General features: G+C 47.4%; 1 protein-coding gene across 1 annotated transcript; it reads right to left on the bottom strand.

The window, feature by feature from the left end:
* Positions 1-5,294: 5,294 nt before the first annotated feature.
* LOC142915647 (uncharacterized) lies at positions 5,295-10,203 on the bottom strand. Its single transcript, XM_076061372.1, has 2 exons — positions 9,773-10,203; positions 5,295-7,381 (listed from the first exon to the last, which is right to left on the bottom strand). The coding sequence occupies exon 2, from the start codon at positions 7,216-7,218 to the stop codon at positions 6,172-6,174; it is 1,047 nt and encodes a 348-aa protein (XP_075917487.1). The 5' UTR covers positions 7,219-7,381; positions 9,773-10,203; the 3' UTR covers positions 5,295-6,171.
* Positions 10,204-25,141: the final 14,938 nt, after the last annotated feature.

Raw genomic sequence — 25,141 nt, 5'->3', positions numbered from 1 at the left:
ATGGTCGCGGCAAGGGCCATCGAACCACCGCGAGTGGAGCCTCACACACACACGCACGGGTCAGTGGACTGGTAGCGGGAGAACAGAGAGCGGACGTCGGTGAGATCACTGCGGCGACGTCACCTGAGCTGGGATCCGGGCATCGAAAGGGCGGGAGAATCCGAGCCCCTGATTGGACGGGAGGCCAAGGGTCGGAAAGAGCAAAAAATTCCTTTGTTGTAGGTAGGATAAAAGGAGGGGGGTTGGGGTAGCAGGGGGGTTCTTCTTGTTCAAGATCATCGCGGTCCCGGGAGCAGGAGAGTCAGCCATCCGAGACGTCCGTGAGACGTACTCCAGCATCAGCAGGCTCGCCGCCTCATTCCCTTACAGCGGTCAGTACATCGGGGAGAAGTAAGTACGAGCGAGAGAGGAGTAAGTTTAGGCGTTTTAAATCCAGGATAGAGAGCGGGGCGATCGGTAGGGGAAATCGACTCGAAGACCTCCGAGGGATAGATTAGCGTCCACTGACCATACCATCACAGGTAAATAAAATTCGCTAGTGGGGGGATAAAACTGTGTTGCGTGGTCTTTTGGCAGTGTGAAGTGGAGGGCAGTGTGCGCTGGGTGTCTACGTGTATGCGCGGCTGTGCACCTCGAGACGAAGCATGGGGTGCTTACGTGCCCGCACGATTGCTCACAATAGTGCTTAGCGATCGCGTACCTGGGTGGCTGGGCCGCGGTCACGCACCCGCACAAATGTCTGATCGCGAGGTAGCTAATTAAAGCGCCGAGCGCGCGTGTATTCGCGCGACTGTTTGAGCGGGACCTTTAACTCAGAGCCAAGCGAGCGTCCCCAATCAGCGGCGCACGCACGGCAGAAACCCCGCCCGCCCGTCCCCCAGCTCCAACCCCCTCGCGTGCGATTGGTTTGTTTACGGGCGGAGGGTAGGGGCGTGGTTGTTATTGTCGGCACACGTGGAGCGCGGGTGGGAGGGAAACACGCGCCGCGCCTGTTTGTTTACGGGCGGTACGGAGATTTACTGGCGAGCGCACTTACAGCCCCACCCCGCCGTTGCACAGTGTAGCGCATCGCAAGCACGAAGCGTACGAGCCGCTAATTAAACTACGCAAACGCGGTCGACATCCCAGGCAGAGGTACAGGGGGGCGAGAGGTTAGGGGTCGTTAGTCTGGACCTGACAGAGCAGCCGGGGGGTAGCGGTGTGAGTGGAACGGGGGAGTCGGTGGGCACCGGCCCCGACAATTCAGTGATGGCGGGGGACGGTAGCCCCCACATGTCTCTGACACGGCCATTATGAACCCACTGAGAGAGAGAGAGACACCCAGACCCAGGACTTGAACCTAGGGTGTCAGTGTCTCTGACACGGGCATTATGAACCCACTGAGAGAGACACCCAGACCCAGGGCTTGAACCCAGGGTCTCAGTGTCTCTGACACGGCCACTGTGAACCCCCTGAGAGAGAGACACCCAGACCCAGGGCTTGAATCCAGGGTCTCAGTGTCTCTGACACGGCCACTGTGAACCCCCTGAGAGAGAGACACCCAGACCTAGGGCTTGAACCCAGGGTGTCAGTGTCTCTGACACGGCCATTATGAACCCACTGAGAGAGAGAGACACCCAGACCCAGGGCTTGAACCCAGGGTGTCAGTGTCTCTGACACGTCCATTATTAACCCACTGTGAGACACCCAGACCCAGGGCTTGAACCCAGGGTGTCAGTGTCTCTGACACGGCCATTATGAACCCACTGAGAGAGACACCCAGACCCAGGGCTTGAACCCAGGGTCTCAGTGTCTCTGACACGGCCATTATGAACCCACTGAGAGAGAGAGACACCCAGACCCAGGGCTTGAACCCAGGGTCTCAGTGTCTCTGACACGGCCATTATGAACCCACTGAGAGAGAGAGACACCCAGGGCTTGAACCCAGGGTCCCAGTGTCTCTGACACGGCCATTATGAATCCACTGAGAGAGAGAGACACCCAGACCCAGGGCTTGAACCCAGGGTGCCAGGGTCTCAGTGTCTCTGATACGGCCATTATGAACCCACTGAGAGAGAGAGACACCCAGACCCAAGGCTTGAACCCAGGGTCTCAGTGTCTCTGACACGGCCATTATGAACTCACTGAGAGAGAGACACCCAGACCCAGGGCTTGAACCCAGGTTGTCAGTGTCTCTGACACGGCCATTTTGAACCCACTGAGAGAGAGACACCCAGACCCAGGGCTTGAACCCAGGGTGTCAGTGTCTCTGACACGGCCATTATGAACCCACTGAGAGAGAGAGAGACACCCAGACCCAGGGCTTGAACCCAGGGTGTCAGTGTCTCTGACACGGCCATTATGAACCCACTGACATGTATTTATTGGAGATGTTTACATCTCTCATCAATGAGCTCCCAAAGTGAAAACACCAAAAACTCCCTCACAACAACAACGCTTTTTATGGGTTTTGTTTTACTCATCCCAACACACACACGCCTGTCTCTGTGTGTGTGTCTGTCTGTATCGGTGTGTGTCTGTCTCTGCGTGTGTCTGTGTGTGTCTGTGTCTCTGCGTGTGTCTATGTGTCTGTCTGTGTCTGTTTCGGTGTGTGTCTGTATCGGTATGTGTCTGTGTCTCTGCGTGGGTCTGTGTGTCTATTGGTGTGTGCGTGTGTGTCTATGTGTCTCTGCGTGATTGTGTGTCTGTGTGTGTCTGTCTCGAGCGGAGCGCCGGGTGGCTAAAGCACAGCAAGTTAGCACAGTAGGGGGCACAGGTGGTGCACCAGCCAGTCATCTCAGTCAGTCGACCCGTGGTACCTGGGTCTGCCCCGTGACCTCCTGCCCGCGGGCGTTCGACACTTCACTTGGCCTCAAGGTGCACATGGCCTGGCACAAGGGTCATGGTGACGTCACCGCCACTTAGTGGCGAATGGCGGTTGTTGTTGTGTGTGACTGTGTGTGTGTGTCTGTATCGGTGTGTGTCTGTGTCTCTGCATGTATCTGTGTGTGTGTCTGTATCGGTGTGTGCGTGTGTGTCTATGTGCCTCTGCGTGTTTTTGTGTCTCTGCGTGCGTGTCTATGTGTGTCTGTCTCTACGTGTGTGTCTATGTGTCTCTGTGTGTGTCTGTGTGTCTGTCTCTGCGTGTGTGTCTATGTGGTTGCGTGTGTGTCTATGTCTCTACGTGTGTGTCTATGTGTCTCTGTGTGTGTCTATGTGTCTGCGTGTGTGTGTCTATGTGTCTGCGTGTGTGTTTATGTGTCTGCGGGTGTCTGCGTCTCTGCGTGTGTGTCTGCGTGTGTCTGTCTCTGCGTATGTGTGTCTGTCTCTGCGTGTGTATGTCTATGTGTCTCTGCGTGTGTGTCTGTCTCTGCGAGTGTGTGTCTATGTGTCTCTGTGTGTGTGTCTGTCTCTGCGTGTGTATGTCTGTGTCTCTGCATGTGTGTGTCTGTCTCTGCGCACGTGTGTGTCTGTGTCTGTGTGACTGCCAAGTTGTCCTTATTTTTGTTGCCTTCTGATACGCCCAGCAGAGAACCTCGCTGCACACACTCACCGTGCCGCACACAGACAAAGATCCCCCGTGTAGCCTTAACAGACTGTAGGGGCAAGTGCTGTTAACGAGCTCCTATAAGGCCGGCATGGTACACGAGGGGGTGGGTAGCCAGCACCACGCCCGGCGGCCTTTGTCTCCCTAGTGGCGATGTTTACATGCCGCACCAGGTATTCATTTGAGGCGGAGTCGACCTAGGGGAGGCCCTGGACCGGTTCAGAGAATCGTCACCGGTGTTGGATGTGAGTGGGAATCGAACTTGGGTCGCCAGGATCGTGGTGCAGCGTAGCGCTAACCGCTACCCTTCAGCTCTCCACACACGTCGTCGGTCACACACACAACCGCAGAGGAGGGCAAGAAGGATCCGAAGCGTGCGACACTCAGAACCACAAGTGGCAGAGGCTCGGCCGAGAGAGTGGAGAGAGAGAGTGGAGAGAGTGGAGAGAGAGAGAGTGGAGAGAGAGAGTGGAGAGAGACAGTGGAGAGAGAGAGTGGAGAGAGAGAGTGGAGAGAGAGTGGAGAAAGAGAGTGGGGAGAGAGAGAGTGGAGAGAGAGAGAGTGGAGAGAGAGAGAGTGGAGAGAGAGAGAGAGTGGAGAGAGAGAGTGGAGAGAGAGAGTGGAGAGAGACAGTGGAGAGAGAGAGTGGAGAGAGAGAGTGGAGAGAGAGTGGAGAAAGAGAGTGGGGAGAGAGAGAGTGGAGAGAGAGAGTGGAGAGAGAGAGAGTGGAGAGAGAGAGAGAGTGGAGAGAGAGAGTGGAGAGAGAGAGTGGAGAGAGAGTGGAGAGAGAGAGAGTGGAGAGAGAGAGTGGAGAGAGAGAGTGGAGAGAGAGTGGAGAGAGAGTGGAGAGAGAGTGGAGAGTGTGAGAGTGGAGAGAGAGAGAGTGGAGAGAGACTTTTCAGGACTTTATTTCCACTGAAACATTAACAGAAACATTACCGGAAAAAACACCTAAACTGAAAATCAATAAAACATCAAACTCTTAACAGCTGTATGTGTACTCTTTGGTTCTATTCGGTAAAGTCACCACGTAGGTAAAAAATAAAACAACAAAAATCACGACGTTTTCGGCCACAACACAAGTAGCCTTCTTCAGGCGAAGGAACAGAACTGAAATACAAATGGCACCGGGATAGAGGCCGTGGAAACGAGGCGGTGCACGAACATCTCCGTGTGCAGCAAAGTTGTTCAAGGGTTTTTCAATTTGATAAACAATCAAATGTTCTGACATCAGAATGCGATGTGAACAAAATATATTTTTCTCCCGTGCATTTTCAAAAACGAAATGGCGTCGACATGTCAAAAAACCTGAATGAGTTTTTTTTTTCTTCAAGGATTCTGTTGTCGATTTACATTAAAGTGTAATGACAGGGTGACACCTGCTGACATCACAGGGTGACACCTGCTGACATCACAGGGTGCCACCTGCTGACAGGGTGACACCTGCTGACATCACAGGGTGACACCTGCTGACATCACAGGGTGACACCTGTTGACATGACAGGGTGACACCTGCTGACATGACAGGGTGACACCTGCTGACATCACAGGGTGACACCTGGTGACATCACAGGGTGACACCTGCTGACATGACAGGGTGACACCTGCTGACATGACAGGGTGACACCTGCTGACATGACAGGGTGACACCTGGTGACATCACAGGGTGACACCCGCTGACATGACAGGGTGACACCTGCTGACATGACAGGGTGACACCTGCTGACATCACAGGGTGACACCTGCTGACATCACAGGGTGACACCTGCTGACATGACAGGGTGACACCCGCTGGCCTGGCAAGGGCTTCACGGGTACAGCCACAGAGGTAAGAACCAATCAGGGAAGGAGGCGCATCTGGGGCAAAGGCAACAGGTGGGGCTAGCCGAGTTACTCCGGTCACCTGCTCCAAGGTTCCACGAGAGGGCATGGCTGGAGGCGGGGCCTAGCCATGCCTCTGGCCACGCCCTCTTGTGTAACCTGCTGGAAGGTTCCACGAGAGGGCGTGGCCGGAGGCGGGGCCTAGCCACGCCTTCGGCCGCGCCCTCTCGTGTAACCTGCTGGAAGGTCACGCCTAGGGGTATATATGGGGGAGCAGACCCGGAGCTCGGGGCTCGTGCGTGGGGTCCCGGGTCCTGGCGTGTCGCCGTTCGCCGACATCTCTCTCCGTCGCCGTCACGCCGCCAGCCGGAATCGCGGCCAAGAAGAGCCGGCACAGTGACGAGACGTTAACGTGGAAAGTCATTTCGTGAGACGTGCGTAGCGAGCGAGGTAGCGGCGCGTGGTCTGGTGAGAAGGAGCGAACGAGGACACGTGCGGAGCGATGAGTCAAATGAGAGAGGCGCGACGTGAAGTCAGGGGTGGTCCCCCCCCCCCCACGAGGGAAAAAGGAAAGGGGGCGGATGGCTGAGTGGAGAGCGTGCGGTAACGTGAACGTGGAGAGTGAGTGGCCGGACAATTTGCTGTTTGAACGCCGCAATGGACGTGAGGTTCAGAGTGAACGCTAAGTGAGGGCTCGTGGGTAGAACATCGTCAGTGGTCTGACGAACGCCGCTGCAATGGACACATGCGCTACGGGTACATGTCGCTTTTGGGCAGGTACAGTACATGGCGACCACCTGCCGGGTCATGGGGAAGGAGCCGGGTTACGCCGAGAGGTCCTGGAAAAGGCGGCTGGGAGGCGGTGTCGCGGCAGAGGCTGGGCACATTCTCAGAGGATTCGCATCGCTGAGGATGTTGTAGGCGAGCTGACACGCCACCTCCCGTGCTCCCTCCTCGCTGGAGCTCAGAAATGCAGGGAAGATGCCGGCGCCTTCTCCCATCCCGGGAACCGAGACCTTATAGAGGAGGCCTACGGGTATCCCGGGCTCCGAGTAAGCGTGCAGCTCGAAGATTGGGTAGCTGATACCGGCGGTCCGGCACAGCATCCACAGCCGCACCTCCCACGACAGCATGGCCGCCTCCGGCAGCGCCTCGAGAGCAATGGGCATGGGCCGCAGGTGGAGAGGTACCCACCACAGCCGCGTCCGTGCCCCCCAGCCCTCAAACAGGCTGTGTGCGGCTTTGCCGGTGCCCGTGCACTCCGGCTCCGGCAGGTCTGGCACCGCCGCCTCCTTCTCCTCCTCGTGTTCCGTTGTCGCAGCCGCAGCCACCGTGTCCCACTCCGGGATGGCCCAGTCCACCTTGATGGTCCGGCCCCATAGCTGGAAGTTGATTCGGCGACAGACGCTCATCTTGACGTCCACCACGCCCTCCGTGGCACCGCTCATCGCCATCATCACCTCCGCTCGCTTCTTGTTCTTTGGCAGCCCCCCAATGAAGAGGCGGCGATTGTCCACGCTGATGCAGACTGCAATGCGGCGTCCGGGACGGATCGCTAATTTGTCGAGTTTCTTGACGGCATCCGTGGCTTGGGCGAGCGTCGCGTAGGTAGCGAACGCGTAGCCGCGGGTCTCTCCGCCGTGCCCCGTCACGAGGCGGAGCTGGTAGAGCTTCCCCACCGTCTCCAGCACGGGCACCAGCTCGTCCTCGTAGAGGTCGCGCGGGATCCTCCCCAGAAACACCTCGCAGCCACGGGCGGGAGGGGGCCCCTGCCAGTCGGGCGGCGGTCCGAACTTCCTCTGTCCGTTCTCCTGGACGACGCTGTACCCCGTGCGCAACATGCGGTCCAGCAAGACCTTCATACAGGCCATGCCGAGCACCGGTGGTTTGGCTGCTACGGTGGTGCTGGGGCGGCAGCTTGGGGCCCGGTGGAGCCCTTGACGCTTCGCGCGGTCGCCTCGTGCCGACAAAGCCACAGGGGGAATCAACTCCTGAAGAGCCAAATCCCCGGCAGGAACTCGCTCGGGCCCGAACCTACAGGGGATAGGAAGAGAGGGAGAGGGAGAGAGTGGAGACAGAGATGGATGGAGAGAGAGAGACGCGTTTAAGCAGAGCTACCTATATAAACTCATAATAAAGGTTTTTGGGTTAGATCGCGTTATTTATAAATGTGTCGTAACCCTTCACCACCCGACACGGCCAATCAGCAAAAAAAAGTGTCACGTTGACAAAAGACAAATAATTCACGTTAAAACCATCTTTTTGGTTTAGATATGTGGATGACACTTTGGTTGTCTGGCCACATGGTAAAGATACGCTTAATGATTTTCTAAATCATCTCAATGCACAAACCCCGGCCATCCAGTTCACCATGGAAATGGAGGTGAATAACACACTCCCATTCCTAGATATTTTGCTTGGACATGGCCTAAACGGTAAAATAACACACAGCGTTTACAGAAAGCAAACGCACACTGATGCCTATCTGAATGCAGATTCGCATCATCATCCAGCTCAGAAATCCTCTCTTATCAAGATGCTCATACATCGGGCTAAAACAGTGTCAGATGGTGAGAGTCTAGTGAGAGAGATCAAACACGTTAAAGACGCACTACGACAGAATGGCTACAATAATGCTCAAATTAACAGAGCACTGAATGCCAAATCACGGTCGCAAAGCAATACTGCTGAAAGCGATCAGATTGTTAAAACAATAAAAATTCCATATATCTCAGGAGTAACTGACAGATTAGCCCGTGTTTTGCAAAAGCAAAACATTACAGTAAGATTTGGTACAGTACACAAAATTCAAAAACTAGTATCTTGCACTAAAGACGCATTACCTAAATTATCAACAGAAGGTGTATATCGGATTAATTGTTTATGTGGCAGATGCTATATTGGACAGACGGGACGTAACATCAGTGTAAGACTAAAAAAACATCAGAGAGATATAAATTATCTCAAACACAACTGTCGGCAGTGGCAGAACATGCTTGTAAACAAGGACACTTAATTGATTTTGACAATGTTGCAGTGTTGTGTAAAACTAATTATTACTGGCAAAGACTAATTAGAGAATCCATTGAAATTGAGAGGAATAAGAATAACTTTAATCACTCTGACAGCTACAGGCTTAGTGCGGCCTGGAAGCGTATTATTAAATAATACACATTACATTTTGATTTAAAGCTTTCGTGACTGCAGTGATTCATGTTCTTGGCTCTTTCGGTGGAGTCACGTTGGGGGGGAAGCAATAAAATAATAGAATATCTATGTTTGTTGTTTTGTTGTTTCCCTTCAGCGTCACTTTGCCGAGGAAGCTAAGAACATGAATGCACATTACAATTCCTTATAGGGGAAACACAAACTAATTAACGGATTACTAACATAGCATATAATCACTAACACACATTACAACTAATTACTAATCTACCACTTATTACTAATCATTACCAATGACTGATTACTAATCGATTATATAATTACAATACCCCCCTCCGCCTCTAATCACTGCACCTGATATGAGTTAAGTGATGACGTCACCCTGCTGCTCTATATAAAACCGGGAGCAAGCGAGGGCTTTACCATTCTGGCGAATTGCCCGATGATGCTGGATGTATTTACCAGCGAAACGTCACAGTACTACTCAAACTGTAAATGTTGTGGATTCACTCTTCAACACACCGGTGGGCTAAAGTAGTGAATTATTTGTCTTTTGTCAACGTGACTTTTTTTGCTGATTGGCCGTGTCGGGTGGTGGAGGGTTACGACACATTTATAAATAACGCGATCTAACCCAAAAACCTTTATTATGAACTATTCATTCTAAATCATTGAGCAAATTCTAAACATTACGCTACAAATAATAGATCACGGAGTTTCGATGGCAACACAAGCAATCGTCATCAGGTGGGACAAGCACAGCTGCAATAAGAGGAATCTGCTGGAGTAGGCGCCTACTACTTCAGCAGTTTCTCTTGCTGTGGTTGTCCCACCTGATGACGATTGCTTGTGTTGTGATCTCAACGCCGTGACCTGTTATGTTTCTACCCACGAGGTGACTTTACCGAAAGAACTCAAGAGTGTGGAATCCTGCGGTCACGAAAGCTTCGAATCAAGATTACCTACAAACTACACAACTGAGATGACGCATCAATCATCGCCCCCTACTGACAGGCTCTTGTCCACATGCAGGACGGTGCAGGGCCACCACCTTGTGCCACACAGGGGCAGCTGCTACTTGGGGATGCTCTTCGAGTGTTTCAGACGAGGTACGACACAAAACTCCGAGTTGCCGAGGCGATAAAGCAAGCACCGTGTAAATGCAATAATAACATAGTGAATGCTTGGGGGCTTATTGTCTCTCGCTCCTGGTTAAAGATCTACCCAACAGACAGGTCCACAAAGACTGGCCGCTCTTACTCTGCAGGTTGAACCTAGGAGCTGAGTGTCCAACTTCACGTTCTTGTCATTAAAGGCCTGTGACAAAGGTGCATGTATTGGAGCGACATCATGTCAAGCTTACACATCTACCGGGTCTCCACTTGACTTTGTATTGTCTCGGAGGAAGTCCACCCACACCTCCACTTCCACAAACTGCTGGGAGTTGCCTCGCTCTGCCTCACAGTCAGAATTCTCCTCCTGCTTTACGTTGCCTCCATCGATGTGAAGGTCCCATTTTGGAGTTGAATCTTCATCTTCACATTTTACCTTCACTTCTTTGCTCTTCACCATCACTTCTTCAGATTTCACCATCACCTCTTCACATTTCACCTCGATACCTTTAAAAGTGTCCAAGCTGGGATTTTCTTCCGGTTCGTGTTTCATGAGGGGTGGGCACATTGCGGCACTTTGACTTTCACAAGCTGATTTCAGACTCCACTCCTTGTGGATCTTCTGATGCTTCTGTGTTCTCTGGTGTACTTGAAGATTTGATGAATGTGCAAATACCTTCCCGCACACACTGCACTTGAAGGGTTTCTCTCCCGTGTGTACTCTGGTGTGTTTTAAGAGCAGATGACTGTGAAAATGCCTTCCCACACACACTGCACATGAAGGGTTTCTCTCCCGTGTGTGTTCTCTGGTGTGATTTAAGACCAGATGACTGTGAAAATGCCTTCCCACACACACTGCACTTGAAGGGTTTCTCTCCCGTGTGTGTTCTCTGGTGTGTTTTAAGAGCAAATGAATCTGAAAATGCCTTCCCACATACACTGCACTTGAAGGGTTTCTCTCCCATGTGTGTTCTGTGGTGTTTTTTAAGAGTAGATTAATCTGAAAATGTCTTCCCACACACACTGCACCTGAAGGGTTTCTCTCCCGTGTGTGTTCTCTGGTGTTTTTTAAGAGCAGATGAATCAGAAAATGTCTTCCCACACACACTGCACAAGAAGGATTTCTCTCCCGTGTGTGTTCTCTGGTGTGTTTTAAGAGCAGATGACCGTGAAAATGCCTTCCCACACACACTGCACTTGAAGGGTTTCTCTCCCATGTGTGTTCTCTGGTGTGTTTTAAGAATAGATAAATCTGGAAATGCCTTCCCACACACACTGCACATGAAGGGTTTCTCTCCCGTGTGTGTTCTCTGGTGTGTTTTAAGAGCAAATGAATCTGAAAATGTCTTCACACACATACTGCACTTGAAGGGTTTCTCTCCCGTGTGTGTTCTCTGGTGTTTTTTAAGAGTCGATGAATCTGAAAATGCCTTGTCACACACAGTGCACTTGAAGGGTTTCTCTCCTGTGCGAGTTCTCTGGTGCCGTGTCAAATTTCCAGTCCGATCCGTGCTGTATGCATGCTGGTCGCATTGTTGACTTGTCCTACCGAGCTGCGCTGAGTGCATTTGCTCCATCAGACCAATTCTGCGGAGGAAGCGTCAGAGGAAGCGTCAGCTGCAGACAGAAAAAAATAATATCCACACCATTTACACGTCAGTATCGAGGCACAGAGGAATGCATATAGTCACATGTGACTTACACGTCTATACTTATTCATATATTCAGGATGTAGTAAAAACGTTTCCCAAATTCATCACAGGGCTGTTATGGCACACAATGAGAGGGCAAATGGTTATAAACATGCCTGGAAGCCCTCGTATCTTCAAAATGAATGTTCACCCAAAACTCCGAGCACACAATTTCAGCTGTCTGGCTACAAAATGAATATTTATGAGAGCTAAATTCAGCTGACATAGCAGAGGGTGTTGAAAACAATACTATTTCTGTAGTGCAGAAATTCATAAATTAACGTTCAATCGCAACTTAGAGGTGTGAATCCAGGCTCAGATGTCCTTAAATGCTGGGATGAACAGTTCCGACTTCAGCTGCATGTGTGTGCTGTGTTAACTTCCTGTTTACATTCATATAAAGAGTTCCAGAGGAAAACAAAAGTAAACAATTGTCATGATATAACCTCCGTGTTCAACAGAGTTAATAGACGTTACTGCAAACACAAACTGTACACTGTCACTGAGTAAACAGGCGGTGACGTGTCTAGAATCATGCCTGGCCACCTTCATCTGCTCGGCATGAATGCTTTCTCACTCCACCAAGTAATTAATTGAGGATCAACGAACATAGCCGTGGCTAACTGGAGTTTGCGTGTCTCTCTCCGTGGTGAGATGTTAACTACCTCACCTGGTATACAGGAAGTCATGGGTTCGATCCCAACCGTGACGCCTGCTGTATATTTGGAGTTTGCGCGTCTCTCCGTATAGCGTCTTTGACCGATAGACATTGACACACGTATTCTTGTTTCTTTCGGTAAAGTTACGTAGATAAAAAATAACAATAACAGATAATACAATTACATTAAATAAAGGCCACTTGTGTTGCGATCAAAACGACGTGAGTTGTTTTGCTTTAGTTACAATTTATTTTTTATTTATTTTCATTGTTATTTTTATTAATTTTCTATCTACATGACTTTACCGAAAAAACCAAGAATAATAATTCCTGCAGTCACCAAAGTTTTAAGTCAAAACATTCACACACGTTGACAAAGCCTCACCTTGTGTTGTTGTGGGCAGGTCGCTTCTGATAACAAGAGCGGTATAGCAGCTCAAGCGGGCTTGGCCTGCTAACAAAAAAACGAAAATAAAAACTGCGTGAATATTTACAATAAAACAAAGTTACAAAGTGGCGAGCCGGGTGAAGACAAATTAAACTTAAGCGAGATAATTAAAGCGAACGCAATCAGGTGAGGGCAGGAGGCAAGGCCCCGCGTGGCTAGGCCCCGCGTTGTAAAGTTCCAACCTGGACATCGATTCCCATGCTCGCTGCTACTCAACTGACATCCCTACGAGAGAGAGGCTCTACCTTGGTAAACAACAACAACCACCACAACGATGAGAATTTCTCACCTCGGATTTCAGTGCAAGCGCGGATCGGCAGCCTCCTGTTACCTCGCGACGTCACACGGGTAAGCAGGTAACATGACGTCACTGCCGGGATAAGAGACACGCCCCTCCCACAAAGAGCGGCTCTGTAACTGAATAAATTATGTTAATGAGCCCGGGCCATACGTCGAGGAATGGGGTGTGGCTGCTGAACCTGTCGCAATAAACACTCGACGGCTTCAACGGATACATTATGTTAATGAACCGCCAGTCACTGGGCGTACCTTTGCCCAAATAAGGATTGCCACTGGATTGATATCGGCAGTGACCCAAGCGGAGGTGACGTCACGATCAAGAGCACTGTGGACGGGGTTGGGGGAGTGTGAATACCTTGGTGACATGACGTCACTAGCGAGATACACCTCCCGCTGGCACTTTATGCCGATGAGGTCATGCTGAGTGGTGACGTCACAGAGCGGGGATGGAGTCTAAGTTGATTTAGCTTCATTTTCCATTGCCCCCTCCCTTGGGTGTGTGAACTCAGCAACAACGTGGACATTATTGCGTATGCAGTGTGTGTGTACACTGTGTGTACACACACACTGTGTGTACACACACACTGTATACAAACACACAGTGTGTGTGTGTACACACTCTGTGTGCGTACACGTGCACACACAGTGTGTGTACATGTACACAGTGTGTGTACATGTACACACACTGTGTGTGTGTAGTGGGGGGCAAAGGCGATGCATCGGCCAGTCATCTGAGTCAGTCGACCCATGGCATCTTATAATCAATTATTTTTTTTAATGTATTATTTTTATTTGTTATTTGTATTTTTTCATTTTTTTATCTTTTATTTTGTTTATTTTTTGTTTTCTATCTACGTGACTTTGCCGAAAGAACCAGGAATATGGTAGCGCATTCTTTATTTGTTGCAGAGATTCAAAGTTCAAATCCGACAGGCACACCTGGCAACCCCAGTAACATTCACCACATTATGCGCTGTTCTGCTTCACGGCGGATGTAAAACAGAGTATTGTGTCACTCACAACGCACAGATCATTGCATGTTGGTGTCACGGTCAAAATTGTGGTAATTCCAAAACATTATCCGGAAACTCCACAACGTAGATGACGTGTCAATGATCGCCCCCTACCGACAGACTCATGCCACGTGCAGGCCGGTGGAGGGCCACCTTGTGCCACACAGGGGCAGCTGCCACTTAGGGGCGCCCTTCGATTGTTTGAGATGAGATTCGATACGAAACACCAAGTTGCTGAGGCAATTAGGCAAGTGACTTATGAGTGCAAATATGTTGTGTATAACGTAGTGAATGCTTGGGAGCTTAATTGTCTCTCGCTCCTGCTCACAGATTTACCCAGCCCACAGATCTTACATATGAAAAGCTAATGGTCAGTGAGGTCAGCAGCACTGTAGGTTCTGGTGTCAAGGACATGGGCCTGCATTCGCTGGTCCACTGCTATATAGTCCAGCGGATGTTCTTGCTTGGACCCGGCGTGAATCCATGATGTTGTCTGGATGCACAGATGCCAGAACAGCGTGTTGGCAATGACAAGCCCACAGGCTGCACAGAAGTCTAACAGCCTCCTACCATTGTTATTGAGTTGATCTGGCCCATGCCTTCCAATCGCTCCAGACCAGGTGCCAGCATCATGACCAACTCGGGCATTGAAGTCACCCAACAGGATGACTCTATCCCGAGGGGCCACTTTTAGCTAACACCTGTCACAGGAGGTTATAGAAGGAATCTGAATCCACGGGCTTGCCTGCATCCCTCCACTGATGTTCATCTTCGGTGGGGGCGTAAGCAGCCACCACCACCACCATTCTCTGCCTCCTGTTGATGGGGAGGCGAGCCCAAAGTAGCCTGGGGCTTACAGCTTCCCACACCTCGCCGCCACCTTCCCACGCCGCCTTCATTCTTTTATTCAGAATAAGAGCCACTCCTTGTTGTTTGGCAGTCTCCTGCCCCGAGTGGAGGACTCTGCACCCTCATGAGGAACCCCAAGGGTAAGGATTCAGGCATTGCTCCTCACAATGTTATCGTCTGGCATCACAACCACCAGCAACACACCTGTATTTGAATTGCAAGTAACTTTAAAGAACACAACGCAACCCAAACAACCGTTCGTTTGAAAAACATATCCTAAAGAATCGTCACTGGGTGTTGGCTGTGAGCGAGAATCAAACTCGGGTCGTCATGTTTGTAGAGCAGCGCACTAACCGCTAGACTACCGCCACACACGTTACACACGGTACACACACACACAGTGTACACACACACACACAGTACACACACACACGCATGGTACACACACACACGCATGGTACACACACATGCACAGTACACACGCACACGCACAGTACACACACACACGCACGGTACACACACATGCACAGTACACACGCACAGTATACACACGCACAGTACACACACACGGTACACACGCACACGCACAGTACACACACACACACACACGCACAGTACACACGCACAGTACACACGCACAGTACACACACACGCACGGTACATGCACGGTACACACACACAGTACACACGCACAGTACACACACACGCACAGTACAAACACACACGGTACACACACACACACAGTACACGACACACACGCACGGCACGCCCACACTCCTTCAGTCACGTGACTAAGGTTGACGCGCCGCCCCATCTAACGAGGTGACCTCTTGGCTCTCTCGTCTCGCCTCGACACGTAGATTAATTTCTTACTCTTACCTAGAAACGTCATTGTCTGTCTGTCTGTCTCTGTGGACGCAACTTGCGAGGAATTTAACTCACACACTGTGGGGTTTACGTTTCAAATAAAGTGCCCAGATACCATGCGACAAGCCCCGTGGTGAGCCAGTGCTATTCCTATTTCCAATCAGTCAGCTTGAAAGTAGTTAAATTAACAATTTATTACCAATCTCCATATATATCAAAGGCAAAGTTGTGAATGTGTGCGTCTGTTCAAAATGTTTAGCGTACTTCCCGACACGCACCAAGCTTTAAATTTGCCATGTGGGTAATTTCCAGACTGTACACCGTGCAAACATTATAAAAATAGACTTTTGTATATTTTTGGGGGGGGGCACGCAATAATGGATATGCATGAAAACACCACGATACATAGGACTTACTTTGATTAGAATCTTGGAATTGATTGTGTACATGTTGAAATTGTTAAATGAGCATTTTGAGCACACTGCTGTTTTAATAAATGTTCATGATTCTGAGAATATAACTAATTCTGAGCATCATAATGACCATATTGGAATTGTCATCATGAATGGGGGTACAATGATTTTTTATAACAATAGGAATGCGGTTTTGAGCATGACTATTGATATTTCGGACTCATTTATGACAATAGATTCACGATTAAATTGCGATTTTGTTTAGCTCATCAATCAGGATACTGTTAATAATGCGCATGCCCATAAATTGTTGAAATGACTAGAAATGCAAGTTGTGTATACTCTCCAACCCCATTCCTCTACCTACCCATTCCCTTGACGGGCTCCGTGCCCACTTAAACCCATGACGATGGCGGTGATGATTCCACCTCTCGCTGTAACAATCAAAGCACCTCCAACTTCTGAATGCAAAGGTGCTGGTTGGTGTAACGCCAAAACACATCGTCAACGCCGCTCCCAAGCCCGCCCTACGTTAATTCAATCGTTAGAATCAACAAAATAAAAAGTTCCACAGAGGAAACTAAAATGACATTACGCAATCCCCAAAGTGGCACGCGGTAGGCTACACGACTCGGAGAACAACGTCAGACTTCAAGACTTGCATCGCCATCATCAGCATCATTCTTCCTCTCCACAAGTCATCGCACGTCAATATTCAACAAGCTGCACACACGTGCAAGTAACCTCTCGACCCGCCACCTGCACAGTTAACGCGATCAGACCCGGGGGTCAAATTAAAATTGTGTCTTTGGTGACGTATTGCAATCGGTGTAATTTTAATGATGTACGTACAGCAACTGCTGCAACTGCTGTACGTACATCGAATTATATCATTGACAACGGGGTCCGCTTTTGCGGTATCTGCGTGCGGTCTTATAATTATATAGATACGTAGTCAGTTCATTAGTATGGGGTTCCTCTATAAGGAATTGTAAAATGTATTACTTAATACGCTTCCAGGCCGCACTTAGCTTGTAGCAGTCAGAGCAGTTAAAATGACTGTACATGTGTAGGTATGAAATAAAATAAATTTAATTAAAAGAAAATAAATTTTAGTTATTAAAACATTTAACTTAACGTAGGTATAAAATAAATGTAATTTAAATAAAATAAATGTAATTTATTTTAAAAAATGTATTTAAATAAAATAAGATAATTTATAAAAAATGTAATTTAACGTAGGTATAAAATTAATTTAAATAAAATAATGTAATTTATTTTAAAAAATAAATTAAACGTAGGTATTAAATGAAATAAATGTAATTTAAATAAAATAAATTTAATTTATTAAAACATTTAATTTAACGTAGGTATAAGATAAAATAAATGTAAAAAGAATAATTTATAAAAAAAAATTACGTAGGTATAAAATAAATGTAATTAAAATAAATTTAATTTATAAAAAATTGATTTAACGTAGGTATAAAATAAAATTCATTGAAATAAATGTAATTAATACAAATTTTCAATTAAATTTTACGTAGGTATGAAATAAAATAAATTAAAATTTTTAATTTATTACAAAATTAAATTAAACGTAGATATAACAAAATAAATTTAATTTAAATTATAAAAAATATTCATTCATAAAAAAATACATAGGTATAAAATGAATTTTAATTTACTTCATTAAAATTTTAAATTAAATTTAACGTAGGTATAAAATAAAATGTAATTAAATTAAATAATAAATACATTTTATTTTCTACCTCCGTGACTTTACCGAAAGACGCAAAGAGTGTGGACCCACGTGACATCAAGGCTGTCCTAGTCTTAGTCTAGGCAAGGCCTCAGGGTGTACCGGGCCTTTCACAACAACCGCAGCCGCAGCAACAATGGTTCTCTTGAGAAAATGCTTTAAAAAAGTCAACGTAGCTTACCTTGACACTCGCGAACTTTAATGATTAAAATAATTAAAACAAAAACTAAACATTCACACGCACATGGGCGCGCGGCGTTCAGCGTGTAGGGCATTAAAAACGGTAGCGTCCTCCCGCGATCTTATTGGTCGCCGCGTGCCAAAGTGGGGAGGGGGGAGGGCCAGCGATCCGATTGGTCGAGAGGCAAACCTGGGCGCGTCTCCGGCGATGGTGCGCAGCGATTGGTCAACGGTTGTCCTATGCTAATTTTGGTATGCTAATTAATTTTAATATGTATGCTAATACAGTATATTTATTAATACTCATTAAGTTTAATGTTTATCCTAAATTAGTTAAAAATTTATGCTCGTTTAGTTAACATTCTATGATAGTATCGTTATATTTTTTTATGCTATGATTACAGCAGTACATACTAACCGTAGTGGTACATGCTATGATTACAGCAGGTATACTGACTGTGGTGGTACCTGATATGATTACAGCAGGTATAGTGACTGTGGTGGTACCTGCTATGATAGCAGGCATACTGACTAGTGGTACCTGCTATAATTACATCAGTGCATACTGACTGTGGTGGTACCTGCTATGATTACAGCAGGCATACTGACTGTGGTGGTACCTGCTAAGGTTACAGCAGTGCATACTGTGGTGGTACCTGCTATGATAACAGCAGGCATACTGACTAGTGGTACCTGCTATAATTACATCAGTGCATACTGTGGTGGTACCTGATTTCACTACAGCAGTGCATACTGACTGTGGTGGGTACCTGCTAAGGTTACAGCAGTGCATACTGTGGTGGTACCTGCTATGATAACAGCAGGCATACTGACTAGTGGTACCTGCTATAATTACATCAGTGCATGCTGTGGTGGTACCTGATTTCACTACAGCAGTGCATACTGACTGTGGTGGGTACCTGCTAAGGTTACAGCAGTGCATACTGCTTATATGCTTTATCACGTGTCGTGAATGTGATAGTTTCATCCCAGAAATGGTGCCCTTGACCGGCCCAGAGCAGACATTTCACTTTGCCTTAGAACCTGAGGTGGCACAGCATTAGCAATTCCAAGTTCTTTATGTGACCAATAGCAACGAATTATGTGGCAAGCATTTGAAATGAGTGGGTTATGACGTACTGTACTTCACTCTTATCGACCATTAACATAAGTCTGTGTTACTGGCGTTGTGCTGCCTTGGCCGGTACCAACTTCTTCTTTGACCACGTGGACCACGCGGATGAATGGTCTACGCGAGTCGAGCGACCGATGGAGAAGACCTATGGGGGCACGCGGCGGGAGACTCTCAGGCGAAATCGTGGAAGCCGCGTGACAGAAGCCACGAGTGGAGGATAGACGCATGCTGGCGAGACGTCGTCTTCAGTTTAATTTGTTTCACGTGTCAGGTGTAGAGTCCTGTGAGCCGTGCGGCCCTTGACTCGGGTGCAACCGCAACAAACAAAAACGTGAACATACTCATGTTGTGGGTCACTGTTGACGATGTGGGTCCCTTCTGACGAGGTGAGTGTCCATATTCATGTTGTGGGTCACTGTTGACGATCTGGGTCCCTACTGACGAGGTGAGTGTGCATATTCATGTTGTGGGTCACTGTTGACGATGTGGGTCCCTACTGACGAGGTGAGTGTCCATATTCATGTTGTGGGTCACTGTTGACGATGCGGGTCCTGATTGAAGATATGGGTCCGGATTAAAGAGGTGAGCGTCCCTTTTGATGTGGGTCTCTATTGACGCGGCGAGCATCCCTGTTGACGATGTTGGTCGCTGATGACGATCTGGGTCCGTGTTACCGATGTTAGCACTGAATTGGTCCTCGTCTAATATCATATATGTTCTACCATATGTATACTGTTGTATATGTAGGTGTTATGAAAATTGATGAAAATAATGAAAATTAAATGAAATTTGAAATTAGCATAATTTATCCGAAATTATGTTAATTAGTGTAATTATGTGCATAAATTATGCGGATTCAAGAGATAATCGTATTAATTTATGCGAGTGGGCGTGGTTAGGATAATGCAGGTCGTTATGGATTATCAGGTCGAGCCTCAGTGACGAGGATTGTGTTATGAATTGGAATAACGCAATTAATCGTATGCAGTGACGCATGCGTTGTGAGCGTGAATGAGAGAGAGTCGATTCGACTCTGCTCTTTAATTCCGTATTATCGATAAGAATACGATTACTCTCGATTGAACATTACGGATTATGTGTGTTATGGATCATGTGGTGATAGTGTGCTTATGATAGGTCCCCAGGATTCAGATCTCATACGCAGAACAATATTATGCAGAATTTCAGGAAGAATCACACACAAACCTTCTGCTTTAATCAATTTTATTTCTAGCTAACTTTAATTTTTGGATAATATGAAAACTCAATCTCGGGATTTTGGAATTTCAACACAGCGTGAACATGATACCATCACGATTGCGTTGTTTCACCTCGATAGCGGCACCTGTGGTTAATTCCCGACGCGTAACGCAATTGATCGGTTGTTGAGAGAGAGATTAAAAACATGCGAACTATTCTATCAAACCTTAACTTTATAATATGCAAACTCGTATGCTTGAATTGTTACACAACACGGCACTTGGTCTTTGATTCGTATCCAATCCTTAATACATCCTGATATGCGAAGCTATTATGCTTGAAATCGTCAGCACAGTACCACGTTGATGTTCGTTCATTGATTCATAATGATTATGCATTTAAAGCGTTCGACTGAAATACTTCGAATTGCCTTATCAACACCACTCGTTGGCCACAATGCTTCGTTACTTGAATTGTCAGACAAAACAGCATTCGGTCATTGATCATGCGCGGCCCTTAATGCAATTATTGTCACGTTGTTAACAATAGGATGACTGATTATTATGCAACGCTACTCGTTGACAGGGCACTCCAACCAGTATTATTCTTGGAGGCACAAATATGCGTTTGAATTCGTTATTTCATTCGTGGATACCGGCAAGATTATGCAGAAAGACAAATATTAACGAACGACTCAAGTATTCCTAATCAACTTCTCAACGCGACTCAATGGGTGGCGATGTTTCCTTTTGAGATCCTTATCTCGGGCCAATCTTTTAATTGATTGTGGCCAGACCCCTGGCAGGGAACCGGTTGAACCCGCTCTTCAACCCCGCGAGCGGCGCTCCGTGGTGAGGTGCCAAGAACGAATCCTTGTTAATGGGTCAGTTGGTAATTTATGCGGTTAGAAGTACAGCCCCAGCACAACATTACAGAGAAAATTATGAACACTCTTAAAAACGATAGATTATTCACTCGGTCGTTGCGATGTTTCCACAATCACGGATGGTTCAATGGCTTGAGGTTTTTAGGCTTTGTTAATGACCCGTGTGTGTGTGTGTTGAATGGTGTGAGTGGTGAAAGAGTAGGCCAATGTTCGGAATCGATTCTTTGCGTCAAGCAGACGTCTGGTTTGTGTGTAGTGGGGGGCAGTGTATCATACGTATCAGTTGATTCTTCTTTCAGTAGTTGGTTCGGACTCGACGGACGTTGGTGAACGAGTAGATGCGTTGTTGTAGCTGAGATGACCGTCTGGTAGACGGCGTTAGAAGCACGCCCGCAGCGGCACGCTGGTGCTCCGTCGTCGGCGGTTGTAGATTGCAGGCTCACGATTCGCTCGTGGTGGCGCTGGTGCTGGTTCTGGTGGCACGCTGGTGGCGCGCTGTTGGCACGCTCTGGTGCTGATGCTGGTGCTGATGGCACGCTGGTGGCGCGCGCTCCCTCTCCTTGAAGATGCGCGAACGCGCCCGTGCTGGTTCGCTGATAGCAGTTTCTCTCCACTGCTGGCTGAGCTGCTGCACGCTCTTGCTTGGCGTTGCTGGCCGCGCTCTTTCTCCTTGAAGATGCGCGAAAGCGCCCGTGCTGGTTCGCTGACAGCAGTTTCCTCCACTGCTGGATGAGCTACGCCGGCGCGCGCTCTTTCCGCTGCTGTAGTATCTGACGCTGCTGTAGTATCTGACGCTGCGCTCGCGAGCGACAGGTCAAGTTTTTCTTCTGCTGAGTTGAGTTGAGATGAGTCTTCTTCTGTTGAGCTGAGTTGAGATGAGTCTTCTTCTGTTGAGCTGCCCCCGAGGGCTGATGAGTTGATTTCAATGCTGAAACGGCTCCTTTTTATGCCAAAAATCTCTCCCCTTCTCGGCTCCCCCTCACGAGGTGGAGCTATCTTTGATCTGATCGTATGTCGGTGGGGGGGGTTCGTGTGTCGGTGGTGGGGGGGGGTTCGTGTGTCAGTGTGTATGTTTGTGTGTGTGTCATTTATGACATGGCCCTGTTCGGGTCTTTCCTCAAGCCATAAACATCAAGACAACAGACACCTCGATTCATCTTGGTGGCATCTGGTTGTCTAATCCCTCCACCCAGAGAGAGGGGCGGGTTCCCCCCCCCCCTTTTCCGTACGCGTTCCGACGCACAAAGAAATGGTTAAGATTTTTTTTTAAGTTTAACATTTCACATCACAGTTGGTATCTTATCATACACAGTTATGATCCTGCTTGTGATTCATAGTATTTGATTTATTTCCAAGTGAAGATGCTCTTCCGAGCGTATGCATTTTATCACGTGCTGCAGGGAAAGACAAAGGTGGCCGGGAGCACCTCTTTATACTTTTGACTTATATTTCTCAAATACCATTTGGTCCCATGTTCGCCAAGACTCGTGTTTGTAACTACGTCCTCCCGACACCTCTCGGTTTTACCGAGGTTCGAATTGTTATGATGGAATTATTAAAAAGAAAAATAATTATCATCCTGAGTTTAAGAGGTCCATTTCTTAATTGTTGGAATCCATATCCCTTGGTTCTGTAAGGTTCTATAATGGAATGTCGTGTAAGGTTAACACGTTGTTATTATTAATATTATTTTGCAATTTTCTTTAAAACTTTCTTTGCCTGGTTGCCGTGTGTGGGGTGGGTGTGTCTCCTCATCAAACCCGGCTGGCTTTTCCAGATGGCCCCTTGTGATAAGGTGTAATTCCTGCTTCTCCGCGCTGTGAGAGAGACAAATGTGGTCGGGGTTGCTTGGAATATTGTTTAAACTCTTTCGCAAGTTTGCTCGTTGTCTCATTCCTTCTCGATAACCTTTGATGTGACTCGGTATTCTTGCTCCCAGCTTTGTTTTAACAGTAAAAGTATTAAAGGTGAAAATCATTTGATAGCGAATTAATCATTGGATAATAATTCACTGATGTGTCTGGTGGCCTGTTCTTAATTGGAGTGAGCGTTAGGCTCGCTACTTTTATCTTATTCTTGTTGTTGCCTTTTAATTTTTTTGTTGTTGTTTTACTGGAAAATAAGGAAAAGAATATGTATACGATTTACCCTGTTGGCATCTGGTGTCTGCTCTCTTGGTATTCTGACCTCGGGGGGACCTTTCCTAAGGGGCCCATCAAACTCTTGTTCATCTGGAGATTTTCGCCGTTAGCTGTTACATCCTCGCCTCGAGAGTTTTATTATTTCTTTATTTCTTAATGGTCTGTTTATGACCGACATCTGGTTTTTCGTGTTTCTGGCTTACGGGTTTGATTCATTATTAAAAATATATATATTGTTTGTCACGAAAGAAAGGAAAAAGAAATCTAGGTGTATGCATCCGTAAATATTCTTACGGATATTAATTGTGGAAAAAGGGCCGTATACAACATTCCGCCCTTTTAAAAATGATCGGTGGTCTGCCACCGGTTATTTTTAATATTAAAGAAAAATGCCTTTTTCCACCATGAACCATCAAGTTTGTGATTTTTCCTTACAACGCGCGCGTACGTGTCACAACTTAGCATGATTATATTTGAATTAATAAGGGATTTTTTTTTGTCATAAGATAAGGAAGTATTCTACTGACTACATGTTATAGGGGAAGTTGTTGATTGAATTTTTTTTTTTTTTGGGGGGGGGGTTGTCAGGCCTTGACTCTACCTTTGTTCCTGGGCTCGAATGGTATGTGGCTTGTACCCGCGATTAGTCTCTTAAGTTCGGCATTCATTTTGGCCATATGGTATGCTAGGGTTAGGATAGCCATGGTTAATACGATCATTCCTGTTGCCCCTGTGATTCCCAGTCCCATCTGTTTATTCCTCTGATATCCGGCTTCTTCGGTTGCCCAAGTTAGGTCTGGTACGTTGATCTCTGACTCGCTGATGGCTAATTTCACTGTATGAAATTCCTTGCTGTTCAACAGGTTAGACAGAGTGCTGCTTATTTCAAACTTGTGGCTTCGGAGTGTGTTTACTACTTCTACTTCTGCTTGATGTAGGCTTTTGTCTAAATTATATAATACCTTGTCCCCTATGTGTACGAATGTTCCTCTTGGTACTGTGACCAGTGCGACGTGGCTTGGAATCGGCACTTTCATGGTTACGGAGTGTTGGTCCGTGGAAACGGTTGCCGTATCTAGAGGGGTGCTTACTAACCACTGAGCATCGGCTATCATGGCTACTGTTTCGGTTTTTTCTTTGGGTTTACTTAACTTGAACTTGCACGTTTCCCTAGAGCTTAGGTTTGACAGACCGCACATTATTTCTGCTGTATTGATTAGGAATGGCTCCCCTGGGCAGAGCCAGTGAACTTCTTTCATTATTTGGCACATGTTTATGTCAGGCACTAGGTACTTAAGGGGACCCTCTTCCTGGTAGGCCACCACTAAGGGGGTTTCCATCTTGGAGTAAATGTCATTATTCCATGTACCCACGTTCAATACTGTCCGCAATCGAAATACATTTCCGGGTTTAACCAGTGGTAAATTTAACAGGAATGCCAGCTGTCTGGTTTGGGGGTCTACATGTATGGGTGTGGCTGTACCCATGTTAAAGGCAATTTGTACTTGTGTTGGACTGATCGTTTCTGGGGATGCTGCTTGCAGCACATTCTTTATCAGTGTTGGAGTTACCAGATATGAAGGGATTTGTCCTTGGATAAGATCACTGATGCTGCCGCTGGTGCTACGCAACCAGTCTTGGATCAACCATTGAATTGGCTGTCGAGTACTCTCTTCTTCGTATAGGTCTTGGATTGCGAAACCCAATTCTTGAATTGTTAAGTTAATCATGGCGGAATGCAGGTTAACAAGAACTACGGTGTCTCTGAGGGTAGATCCCATTTCGATCAGATTATTTTGTTGGTGTTGGATTTGCCGACGGATTTGACGCATATCGAGCTGTAAATTCTCGACGCCTTGTGTGAGGTGTCCAATCTTCACGGCGTTGGATATGGATACTCCTAGTGTGATTAAGGAGCTAAGGCCGGAGAGTATTCCGAAGGCCCCTCCCATGCCGATCGATCTCTTGGGGCGTGTG

Source organism: Petromyzon marinus, unplaced genomic scaffold (genome assembly GCF_048934315.1).
Source record: "Petromyzon marinus isolate PM22_M1 ecotype Great Lakes invasive population unplaced genomic scaffold, UKy_Petmar_22M1.pri1.0 PM_G_Scaffold_33, whole genome shotgun sequence".
NCBI lineage: Eukaryota > Metazoa > Chordata > Hyperoartia > Petromyzontiformes > Petromyzontidae > Petromyzon > Petromyzon marinus.
Note: the sequence above shows the minus strand (reverse complement) of the source record. Positions and strands in the feature narration are given on the sequence as shown.

Excerpts from the sequence above, each read along its gene's own strand:
- LOC142915647 (XM_076061372.1), bottom strand. The coding sequence starts at position 7,218 with ATGGCCTGTATGAAGGTCTTGCTGGACCGCATGTTGCGCACGGGGTAC.